The 12,943-nt window shown below is 31.9% G+C and overlaps 1 protein-coding gene across 3 annotated transcripts; it reads right to left on the bottom strand.

The window, feature by feature from the left end:
- Window positions 1-1,388: 1,388 nt before the first annotated feature.
- LOC108988212 (uncharacterized hydrolase YugF-like) lies at window positions 1,389-9,315 on the bottom strand. 3 transcript variants are annotated; one of them, XM_035691378.1, is made up of 10 exons: window positions 8,800-9,315; window positions 6,226-6,320; window positions 6,020-6,117; window positions 5,877-5,926; window positions 5,044-5,139; window positions 3,682-3,766; window positions 3,106-3,203; window positions 2,864-2,959; window positions 2,434-2,499; window positions 1,389-1,867 (listed from the first exon to the last, which is right to left on the bottom strand). In XM_035691378.1, the coding sequence occupies exons 1-10, from the start codon at window positions 9,013-9,015 to the stop codon at window positions 1,739-1,741; spliced, it is 1,029 nt and encodes a 342-aa protein (XP_035547271.1). In that variant the 5' UTR covers window positions 9,016-9,315; the 3' UTR covers window positions 1,389-1,738. The 3 variants fall into 3 exon arrangements, 2 of the variants coding, with proteins under 2 accessions (XP_035547271.1, XP_018816938.1); XM_018961393.2 differs by having other exon boundaries at window positions 3,111-3,203; window positions 3,677-3,766; window positions 8,800-9,310; XR_004801865.1 differs by having other exon boundaries at window positions 1,822-1,867; window positions 3,677-3,766.
- Window positions 9,316-12,943: the final 3,628 nt, after the last annotated feature.

Here is a 12,943-nt window from a genome sequence, read left to right as displayed (position 1 = left end):
TCTGTGGTCCTCTACACCGGCAATATTAGTTGCTACTACTTGCCACAAAATAAATACATATAGTTTATGATAGAACAATATATCCAGTTTTCTCCTTGTGTCTCTAAACTATATTGCAATTTGCAAACCTACTAGTGCCAACAAGTTTGGATATCACGAGGGCTATCCCATAGCACCCAAACCATATTTAATGTACCCTTGAAGTCCTCTTGATCACCGAGTCTCCATGGCCGTGACTTTAGTCTTTAGGCATACGTCTTTCATATATTCAGAAAAATCTCTGTTTATAAAAGGGATATGCTTGGGAATACCTTACAGGATAAGGAACAATTGATAAACTTTTTCGTAAATTTATGCTTAAAAAAAGTCCATGAGCCAATTACACGGTACCTATTCCATTCCATGCTGCTTCTTTTTTTTTTTTTTTGAAAAATATTTGTTCAAATTTAGAGACAGAGAAAAGCTTGAAATTACAAATTGAAATCTACACTCTTATTCTTATTAAAACATTCCAAAAGTCTTAACAAATTTTGGGCAGGTTTTATATTGAAATCATCGCTTCTCATTACATTTTTGGATGACCAACGAATTTCCACCCGAATCTTGTTTGAAAATTATAAATGATACCTAGTATAAGACTGTTTTGGTTTATCTCAGGCCACTTAAAAGATCACTATTGTATCAGTTTGAGTGATTACTTTTGAGTGACTTATAAAACACAAATTTTAGCAGCTTCTTTGGTCCAAAAACAAAATCCTGCCCAATTTTCATCAAGATAACATGGTAATTCAATTCCCTTTGCCATAAGGTATAACCTTGTAATAAATGTTCCCAAGAAGTACGGACACGGTAGGCTTAGACCTCGTTTATTTTTACAGTTCATCTAAACTCATCTCATCTGATCATTACAACTTTTCTAAATTTTCACACAAAATAAAATAAATAATTCAACTTTTTCAAATCTCAGAATAAAAATAATATTAAAAAAATATATTCTGACAATATTTTATTTAACTTTTTAACTTTAATCTCAACTCATTTTATTTATTCTCATCTCTGCATCCCCCCATCCTCTCTTCCCCTACTTCAACCAAAAAGAAAACCTGTTTTACAAGTTGTGACTTGACATGGCACATCTAATTGTAAATATCCCTTTAGGTAAAGTAAGTCTAACATATTACATCACACACGACAATTTGTAAATTTTCTCTCTATAATTCTCTGCAAACGTATCACTTATATAATGTGCTTGACTCTATAATTGGCTCTCAGCCGAAAGACTTAATTTACTCCGTTCTATCATAAACATTATGTTTTATCTATTAATTTCGTAAATATTAATCTTGAAAATGAATATTAAAAAAATAATTACTGCCAAGATGACGATAGGTTTGACAATAGGATGCAGATTTATAAACTTTTATAATGTTTCAAAGAAATAAAAATCATCACCCAGCATCTCACACAGATGACCTAACCACGAGTTCGTGATGAGTGCAATGGCGCCTGAGAAGGATAACTGCATGGGTTCAGAGACTATATTTTGTTTTTGTAGGGTAGAGTTGTGATTGCAACATTAACAGTAGGTATTTTCTCACCCAATACACCTTTAGCTTTGGTGATGTGTGAGACAATTGACACAATACCATATAACACCAGTTATATACTAGAGTAGGATAAAACAGCAGGCCTTTTCTTCAGCAGGGACAAAGTTCCAGCTAAGTCTGATGTTGACCTCTTAGCGGCAATCACCTCGAGCAAAGTCTGCAATCAACTTTGCGACCGACCTGGGTTGCTGGACGTGGGGGAGATGACCACAATCTGGTACTTTCCGTATAATTGAATCCTGAAGTTCACAGTGCAGCCTCTGCATCATATTTACACCAGCAACTAGTAAAAACTGTTGACAGTATTACGAGTGTAATAAAGATTCAAGCCTATTTCTAATAGCTTATGACCTTAACTTCAACCAAGTTCTAGGGTGCAAGGATAAAAACTATAAAGGAAGAATGCATTTTATCATTTATTTCAAGGTGGCAACCTTCTTATTATTGCAGTGACTGCTGCAGAGTTACCAACCCAAGTGCAAGACTTGGAACATGATTTATTTCTGTCTTGAGTTTGAAAGTACTGAGTCCTCAAAGTGAAGGGAGTTTTAAGGAGAATATTCAGACACATCGCATTAGGCAAGAAACCCATATTGTCTTCACATCTTAGAAACAGTCCAAGTATCTAAAGTTAATAGAACATTAACGGTTGACAAGCAAGGGGTACTTAATTTTATGATCAAACGACCTTGTAATTTTTTGCTTTTAAATTATAGGAAGACAGAGGGATGGCCTCGATCTAGAAATTCTATTTCGTGGTATTGGTCATTATAAAAAAAAAAAAAAAGGATCTCATATGTAAGGTGCTAAAAGCCAAAAAACTAACCACTGCTAGCTTGTAGCCAATTATCTGATCACGCTCACCACAAATGATAAGTGCTTTCTGCTTTACCTGTAAAACATAATTTTGGACAGAATTTAGCGCAACTGGGGACTTCTTTAGTTGCTGAAGTTTGATCACCTTAAATTTGTTAGAAGGTCTAGTTCTGATTTCATAAATAGCTTACTGTCACTAAAAAATTTACCTTCTATTTGGTTCTCAAAAGTAGTTGAGAATACAAAAACTTATAAATGCCTTCTAACACATTATGAAATCAATTCCTTTCTCAACTTTGTCTCCAAGTATTCAATTTTCTTAAGTATGTATTCAACTGATAAAATTAAACAGAAACTAATGAAACCTGTTTACTGCCTTCAGTCCTCAGGATCCTGCAACTACTTGCATATGCATATTTATTAATTTGGGACTACTATACCTGTTTTATTTGGGATATAACATTGTATCCCCCGCTGCATATAAAATTAATGGTTGCATCTTTCCACCAAGGAAGTAGAGTGTGTAAGCGGCCAACCTAGTTTGTAATAAGAGAACAGCACGATCATTAGATCAAAGATATACCAATTAGCCCAAGAGATTTCAACAGTACATTAGTTCCCCATTTTTATAGCACCTGACCAACCAAAGACAAAATATCTCATCAACGAAATATATTATAACCTTACATTGGTCCAATCTAAGCTTGTGGCTAATGAAATACCATTGAAGGCCAGTATATTTGCATAAAGGCGGAGTGGGATGCTTTTCAATAAAGAAACCTGATCCACACAAAAGAAAGGAAAGTTATGCGGGGAAAAGCTCATTGATACCATTGAAGGCCAGTATTTAATCTCCTTCCATGCCGTGCCTAGTCTCGACACAACAAAAGTGGTATGTTTACGGTGTCTTCAATCTAAAAGCTAACAAGAAAGCAGCATTGTAGAAGCAATTAAATCGTTAACAGAGAGCTTGATAGTTATATTTATGTTCGTTTCTTTAAACCTATCAAAGTAAGGGCTGAGAACAAGCAGAAGATTGAAACTATGAAGAAATTGAAACTCTCTGTTATAACTTTCAAGCTCTTTGTTGTTTGTCCGGCTATGTATTTTGAGGCGTTGGAAAAGATTCACATATTATGTGCACATAATAACACTTCAAATACAATTTTTGTCTTCCGTAACTAAATAACCATTGTGAAAAGTCAATATGGAGCACTGCCCTTTACAAAGTGATAAATTATTTTAAAACTCACCAAACCTTGTGCTACTATTGTAGGTAACTTAGCTAGGTCTCCTGTACCTTCTGCATACACACTTGCATTAATCAAAACCAGTTTTTCAACCTGTAAATGGGAGAGAGATGATATGTCATAAGCACAGCCCTTGTTGGCCAAGTGAGCTTCCTATAAGGTAAGAGCAAAAGTACGAATAAGAGTAATAATAAAAGACAGAGCATGAGAGCAGCATTTTAGAAGACCAGATATTCTAGGTTATATATTGATAATAGGGGACGTTTTTTGTTTTTTGATAAAAGGGGACGTTTGATGGGAGGGTTTAGAGACTTTTTCTTTCATGCATTGTTACTTTGGGTTTCGGCTAATGTATTGAATGGGATTACTTTTAACGACTTTTATGCTGTTTTTCACAGCACTTAGCTTGTAATTAGGTTCATCTCTTGTATACTTCCTGTGTACTTGGGCCTTGCCTAATTATGTGGACTAATGAATTCTTCTTACTTATAATATATATATATATTGACTCCATGTCAGCTATACATCTGCTATTATTCTTAGCTTATTCATTTGAATGCAAAAGCACATTAGAAGGTATTCAGTCGGTCAAAACTAATCGCTAAGAGTACAATGAAATTAATAGCTGTAAGTTTGTCAGGCTTTTGACTAAAAGGAACATGTCACCTCCCTAATTAGCAACTTGTCAACAAGCTAAAACAGTACTGGAGCCACTATAATGCAGACCCAAATTTCATGTTTCTCTATTGGAAGCAAGTCAGCTTTAAACTCACAATCTGAACAGCAAAGGTGGATCCATATTACCTAGTTCTTCTACAGTAGGAGTGTATCTTTCCATCCCAAACTTTTCAGACTTTACCACTATTGACTACTGCAGCCTTTATGCAGTGAGGAAGAAAGTTTTACCAGATCTCAGTAGTTAGATTTAAAAGTCCCCATATAAGGGCCAATAAATCATGTCACAAATCAGAGGGAAAACTCTTTCTACTTAGTATAAATTATTCCTTATCATTTTGTTTACTTACTTCTCCAGCATTAGTTTTTTTTTTGCTCAACCATAATTTACCTTTTCCCAACCTCTATGGAAGTTTGAAATGTTGCCTGAAGTATCATTATTGGATGGGTATAAAATGACAGTAAGTAACAACAAAAGAAGATCGCAAAATCAAAATATATTGGCCTTAAATCATAAATAACTGATTAAAGAGTTGAATGCCAAAATATGGAATATGCAGTGTCTCAAACATCCACGGTATATGTGACTTGATAATGCTTCTAAGACCCTACCCTTTCGACTTTTTTTTCTTTCTTATAAAAAAAATATGTGAATTGATAATGACTAATGAGCTCGTTCGGAGGGAGAAACTTACAGCTTCTGGATAATTGACGGCAAAGTCAATTGCAACAGCGGCACCAAGGCTTGGTCCAACTAATATCATTGGCCTTTTGATGTAGGACTTCCAAAGCTAGACCATGAAAACAGATAAACTAAGAGCAAGTACTGAAATGCCGTTTCAATTTCCACTCTCAGTGATGAAAGTCAATTCTTCGAAGAACTAATTCATTGAACATTGATACCATCATTTCGGAACCATCAGAAATCATTTTCAAGTGGGAATGCAAATGAATTACTTTGTAGCCAAGAGCAAAGATAAACAGGATATGCAGAAAGCAGATAAGGGACTTGCTCCTGATCATACAGCAGAGCCAAGCGATTGAAACTGTAGAAATTATGTTTTATTTCTGTTGACTTGGAGGCATTTTTAACTCTGTTGAATGAATTATTGTCCTTTATTCACATTGCTTTTTATATTGTGTGCCTAAATTATCACATGAATGACATATACATTTTTAGGAAAAGTTGTGCTGTAAAATTAGTCGGTAAACAATCACATGAAACGCATTATTGGTAGTTATATACCATGAGACCCACTGATGAAATTTATTTAAGCCCTGTAAATGTGATTGCCATTGTTTGTAACAAGATCACTTTAGAAAGATTATAGCTCTAAATGGACAAGGAAGGTATGGAGTTGATGCGTGTGCATCCTGTTCTTGGGACTTCTATGAATTGGTTGAAACTAGACTAGACTCGGTTATGGGCTACTTTATTTATTCTTACCCTGTTACCACTCAGAAAGAATAACCTAATTGGGGAACAACAAAATATAGGATTTTAGGAGTCACAGCAATCCAGCAATACCTGATAGAGGTGGTGACGCTTGGATGCCGCGTTGCATGGTGGAAGCCTCTCTAATACAGGTAAGCATGATAAAATAAAGATTATTAGAGAATCTGCTGTAACTTAAATAGAAAACTAACAATAGAAAAGACATGTAAGTGGACCTAAATCAGAGAAGCCCCATCCAAGAACATCGATGGCCCAAACCTCCAGACCAGCCTCTTCAAGCAAGGGGTATGTGCACCTCCATTCTAAACAAGAACTAAACAGTACAACATAATAAACCAGGTTCAGCAGACGATATGTTTTTTTTACAAGTAGCAGCAGATGATATGTTATAGCCTGGACAAACTTGCATGTAATTTCAAACCTGTCAAAGCAATGTAGGAGAACCATTGGATTGGTCTCCCTTTGAATAATTGGTTTTACGCAGCTACTCATTATGCAACTTTCGGAGATTCCTATCTGCAATCATAACAGGAATGCCACCCAAGAACCATAATGTTGTGAATGATAAGAAAAAAAGGAGTAAAATAAAAGGTGGAATCAATCACACACGATACAAAATTTACGTGGTTCGACAATGTATCTACGTCTACGAAGTTGCAAATAATTTTATTTCAGATGATAAGTAAATATAGTGCAGCAGCCATACTAGAGGATAATACAATGTATACTAAATGTTGGGTCGGATCAAGACCCAAAAAGCATCAAACAAATTTTCCCGGGAGCTTCACCTCTGGACCCATCGGCCCAAGCGTCCACTCTATATTTAAGCCTCCTTGAAAATCCACCAAAAAAATGTAAAAGATCTTTGTTGGTTCGGATCATCAAAACGGACTGCCACACAAACATATATAACCAAACTCTACACATAGGGGCCCAACAGTGTACAGTCAAACACACCGTGAATCCAGAAACATCACAAGTAGGTATAATACCAAAAGAATTTCACTGTCGTGTCAGGCTCAGCCAAACTTAATCCAACCTGGTTCAATTTTTCTGGTTTCCGTTCTTTGTATCTGATATCCTATCAGCAGCAAAAATGCCACCGTAATGGATCAAACCCGACACAAGTTTGCATAAATAAAACTTTTAGATTTTTTAGAACATTTTTCTGAGGAAGGATTTATGTTTGCGAAAGTGATGACCCATTAAAAAATATATTTAAAAACAACGAGTTTTTGAGGTTTTTAAAAAATATATGCCACAAACAAATATCATCTCTCATTTAAAATATAAAGTTTTGTGATATTGTTTTTACGTTTTTTCGAAACAGATGAGATTTATTTAGAATAAAAAATATGTTTGGATTGAAAGTTGAAGAAAAGACTAAAGATCTTTTCATTAGAGAGCATAGTGAAAATGTTCCCAACCTAATTGGATAATTTATCCTGAGAAAATAATTCATATCTCTACCAAAATATCATTATTTTGAATTCATCTACAACAAAATGGTCTCTGCTAAATTCAGAATTAATAAGTTTGTGGAAAGTTCAAAACTTCATGATTTTTATTCATTTTCCATATTTGACCTCCATTTTGAATTGAAAACGTCCATGGCTAATCTGGGTTTGACTGAGCAGTAAACTCGTTTATGAACATGATGTGTCAATAGTTTTTACGAGAATAGGAAAAAAGGTCCATTTGAAATTGTAATAAAGGGGGGAAAATGAAAAAAACGAGTAGACAAAGACCATAACCAGCCGCATCTCCATTACACCACCTCTGTCCTCCAAGTCGTGACCCCTGTCGGAACTTAGCCTCATATTGGCAGAGAATAGAGCAAAGTTAAAGGAGATTAAGCTAGTGAAAGAGGAGATGAACTTCAAGCAACAAGATTGAAGTCATACTATCAACTCAGTGGATTTGAAAATCTCAGATTGACTACTATAGAAGTAGCTGTATGACCATCAGAAGCAACAAGATTGTCAATCCTGGCTTTAATCATAGAATCATTTGAATGAAAAGATTTTATATCTTAGTTTTTATTTAACATACGATTTTACTTAGGCTCAATTTAGATATATAAAATCATCTCATTTTATCATTATAATTTTTTTAAATTTTTATATAAAATATAATAAATAATTAAATTTTTTCAAATCTTAAAATAAAAATTATATTAAAATATTTTATTTTAATAATATTTTATTTAATTTTTAACAAAATATTTTATCACATCTCATGTGAATTGACTAACCAGACGAGGGGACGGGTTTTTTTCTTTATAGAAAGATATTTTATTGTCGGCGATGGAATGGGAGGAATTACATTTGAATGTAAAAAATAAATAAATAAAGGGGGAAAAAAAGTAAATAACCGTGATATTTAATTATTTATTTCCTAGGCGGTTTTTCAGAAGGGAAGATGATGCTGCACCATCCTTGCTTAGTTTATTTTCAGAAAATATGTATATCATTTTATATTATTATTATAATTTTTTTAATTTTTAATATAAAATAAAATAAATAATTTAATTTTTTCAAATTTTAAAATAAAAATAATATTAAAAATATATATTTTATTTAATTTTTTAACTTTAATTTCAATTTATATTATCTATAAAAATAAACGAATCCTTGAGAATTCTCGCACTGAAATAGTAAGAAAATCTCCGGAGCATATTTTGAAAACGAAAAAATTACTTTACCTCCTAAGTTGTGCAGCTCAATTTGACTACTGGCGAAAAAAATTTTATTTATTTATTTATTTGTTTATTTAATAATTAAAAAAATGATTTTAAGTATATTAAAATATTTTTTAAAATATTTAAATATATTAAAAATAAAAAAAACATAAAGTAATCGACTTGAGGGGCTACTCTGGCCTGACCTGAACGGCAGAGTAGTCCGACTTTTTGAAAATGGATTTGACTGGCCTAATCATGAGTTCTTGGAGAAGACAGCAGTAACAATCAACGGGGAAAATTAGCCAAGGATACCTGTACAGGAAGCCTCTCTATCCTCTGAGCCAAAGTTCTGGCAAAAGGGTCTTTGATTTTCTCAACCTCCTTAGGAAGAAACGATGGAAACCCAGCACCAGTCCTACCACCACCTCCACCAGTTTTACAAGCCAAAACCCTGCTGAGACTCTCACATTTTTCTGCCATGGTGGCCACCCGCGTTTGTGCAGGTATTGGTGGAGAACCCCACATCATAGTCACGATGCCTTTGGAACCCGAAAGGGAAAAAAGATATCAAAGGCAAAAAAGATCCGGCAACTTTCTTTGAAATCAGGAGAGATCGCAAGAAAAGAGATAAGAGAGGTAAAAGTTTCGTTAATGGCAAAGTGTCAGGCAGGCAAAATGACGACGCGGTGTTAGTACATGTGGAGGCGAGTCCAGTTTTGGAGTCGGACAGTTGATGCGAGATGGCAGATCCAAAAGGAGTAAGCCGTTTCAGCTGCATTCAACTTACAGGAACGCATGTACGGATTTATGGGATCATTTCAGTACAACGTTCTGTGCACTTCGACAAATGTATTTATTAAGAGATGCTGGTAAGTAGGCCGAGGAAGCCAAGTCTATTTACGATCGTGGAGTCGTTCTGTAATTTTTTTTTTAAAAATACGTAATTTGTTATTAAAAAATTAACTTTTTTTACACAAGTATTATATTTATTATTTTTTTTAAAAAAATTATACAATATTTATATATTACACTATTGTAAATATTTTTTTTAAATAATCACAAATTTATTAAAATCAATTTATCTTAACTATTAAGTAAATAAAATAAAATAAAAACATAATTCGATAGAAATTTTTTATGGAAGACATTAAGATTGTGTTTGGATGTTGAAATGAGTTGAGTTGAGTTGAGATGATAAAATATTGTTAGAATATTATTTTTTAATATTATTATTATTTTAAGATTTGAAAAAGTTGAATTGTTTATTATATTTTGTATTGAAATTTGAAAAAATTATAATAATGAGTTGAGATGAGTTTGACAACCAAACTCACCTTAAACCGACTGAGTGTTTGTCCCGACAGTTGGTCTAGATAGGGTTTTTTTTTTTTTTACTTAATAATTAAAGAAATATATTTTAATGATGTGGTAGATTTTTAAAAATATAAAAATATATATATAAAATAAAAGGGTCCAATGGCCTTAAGGGAAGTGGAAAGAATTTGTCGGGCTAGCACGACTATTTTTTATACACTCCTAAATTCTCCTTTTATGGTTTTATCATTTTCTTTTATTTATTTAAAAAAAAAATTTTAAATGACTATACGACGCTTGCACACTTACGACTGTAAATATCATTTCTCATAAACTTTAGAAATAGGAGAGAAAATACAAATAATATGTTCCGGTTTGAATTGAAAATTCATTTCAATTCATCTCATCATAATAATTTTTTTAATTTTTATATAAAATATAATAAATAATTTAATTTTTTAAAATAATAATAATATTAAAAAATAATATTTTATTTTATTTATCTAAAATCATTTCAACTCATACACGTTCTATCGGTTATAAAATTGATGAGTAATTCTACATACAACCGTGAAGTGCGTAACCGCCGCGTAATCGTTTTGAAAAAGAGTAGGGTCCACTATTAAAAAATTAATTTTTTTCATGTGGGTCCCATGTTTTATTCATTTTTTTCAAAGCGATTACGCGGCGGTTACGCAATTCACGGTTATAAGTATATTTTCTCAAAATTGATTGATAAAGAAAATGATTTTAGCACAGAAAAGTCCATTTTGTATAATTATTTCCTGTGCGCAGGAGGTTGGAAATGACTTTATTCACACGTGCCTTTCCTGCTTTCCTTACCCCCGCTGAAGAGTTAGTACGTGAGATACTAATGGTGATTAAGATTTTATTTGAATAGTGAAAATATTTTATTTTATTTTATTATTATAATTTTATTTTAAATTTATATATAAAATATAATAAATAATTTAATTTTTAAAATTTTAAAATAATAATAATATTTTATTAATATTTTATTAAATTTTTAATTTTTATCTAAAATCATCTCATCTCATTTTACTATTTAAACCACACCTAATTGTAATGATTTTCTCCTGATAGAGACTAGATTTTTTGACTTGTAACCGTAATGAATAAAAATGAGACAGTCTAAGGTGATCTTAGAATACTTCACTAACCAAACATAATCTGTCGTGTTTAGATATTGAAGTAATGTCAAGACGATTTGTGAATATTTTATAAATAGTAGTGATACAGTCTGAAGTGATATAAGATCACTCCACTAACCAAACATAGGCTATTGTGTTTAAACTAAAATTTTGAATGAAATATCATATTTATGTGGTACGACTAATGTAACGGTCCAAAATGCTTTCGAATCAATTTATAATTGCAAATTTTTGGAAATATTTTTTTTTAATTTATACACGCGGAACACAGTTTTTTTCATTAAAATCTGCATTCTCATCAAGACCCATGTCGGTCGTATCAAATAATATTTATTCTAGTGCTAAAACAATTTGTAACAACTTAATAATAATAATAATAATAATTCAAGTCATATTTCAACTTATAATAAAAAAACGATTGGTCATTAGAAAACTTGGCCCCACTTTAATAAAAGAAGTAGATGGATATTTAATTAATAATTTAATACATCCTTATCATACTTCTCCCAACTATATTTAATTAATAAAATAAGTAGATGTGATAAGACATTTGTAAACGAGGTATTAACAAGTCGTCTCTCTTGTCCCCTATGGTAGTGACATACTACAGTGACTCTCAACTGTCTCCCCAATAGTAGAAATCAAGTAATGAATAAAATCCATAGAAAGAAAAAAGAAAACTCTTTTTATTCTTGAAATAATAATTAAAATGCATATGTATAGAAGACCAGCTAAAAAAATATAATTTGGACTATAAAAATATGCATCATATATATGCTAAGATTCAATTATTAAGACCAATACTACGTGACTTATTTTTAGTTCATTTTAACAGTTAAATTCAACAAATATATTAATTAAAATTTTATTTACTAGATCAGAAGCTAGAGTTTAATTAATTTTATTAATATCATGCTTGCATCACAAAAAGACACATAAGATTGTAAAATATAAGCTCGACCAATTGATAATCTAGAAAGAAAAATGCTTTAGCTGCAAACACATATAATAAAAGTATAATTTTATTATAAATTAGATCTAATATATCATACAAAACCATATAAGTTTGTGGATTTATTTTTATAGAATTTCTTTCTTGTTATCTAAAAATTGAAAAATAGAAAAGTGAATAAAATTGAAATATGAAGTAGTCAAAGAATGTAGTTTTGGTCAATAAAATCACTTCAAGGCATTTGGTCTAGTGGTATGATTCTCGCTTAGGGTGCAAGAGGTCCTGAGTTCAGTTCTTGGAATGCCCCTCTCCTCTATATAAAATATATTTCATCTATCATTAGATGCGATTATTTTTAGACTAATCAGTGTGAAAATTTTAAAATAAAATATTATTCAATACCATCAACGTACTAAACTAATAAGATGAATGCTACTCGTCATCACAGATCTTATATATTTTATTTTATTTTATTTTATTTTTATTGAACTAATTGAATTGTTCTACTTATCAACCATATATCACATAATTGTTATGAAAAAAAAATAAATAAATAAAAGAGGTGTGGTGCGTGGGTAGGGGTGTAACTTATCCCATTTGGTCCGATTTTGTACATTTTTTAGAACTGAACTGGTATACACTAGTTTTGAAAATTTAATAATTAATACCGGACCAATTCATTATTGAAATCGAAATTTTTGATTTTGTCAGTTTCGGTCGGTCTAATTTTTCTGATTATTTATGATAGTAATAACTATTAGAAGAATGATGATCCAGTACTATCACCGATTAATGCATGAATCCTTTTATGGTAATTGCAATACTACTCCAAATACTCGTTTAATGCCATTAATTAATTTGTAGGGTCGGCATGATCATCTCAGCTATCAAAAGTTAATGTTGTTAGAAGAATGATGATCCAGTACTATCACCGATTAATGCATGAATCCTTTTATGGTAATGGCAGTACTACTCCAAATACTCGTTTAATGCCATTAATTAATTAGTTGGGTCGTCA

Source organism: Juglans regia, chromosome 1 (assembly GCF_001411555.2).
Source record: "Juglans regia cultivar Chandler chromosome 1, Walnut 2.0, whole genome shotgun sequence".
In the NCBI taxonomy this organism is placed as follows: Eukaryota; Viridiplantae; Streptophyta; class Magnoliopsida; order Fagales; family Juglandaceae; genus Juglans; species Juglans regia.
The sequence above is the reverse complement of the archived record's forward strand: the minus strand, read 5'-3'. Positions and strand labels throughout refer to the sequence as shown.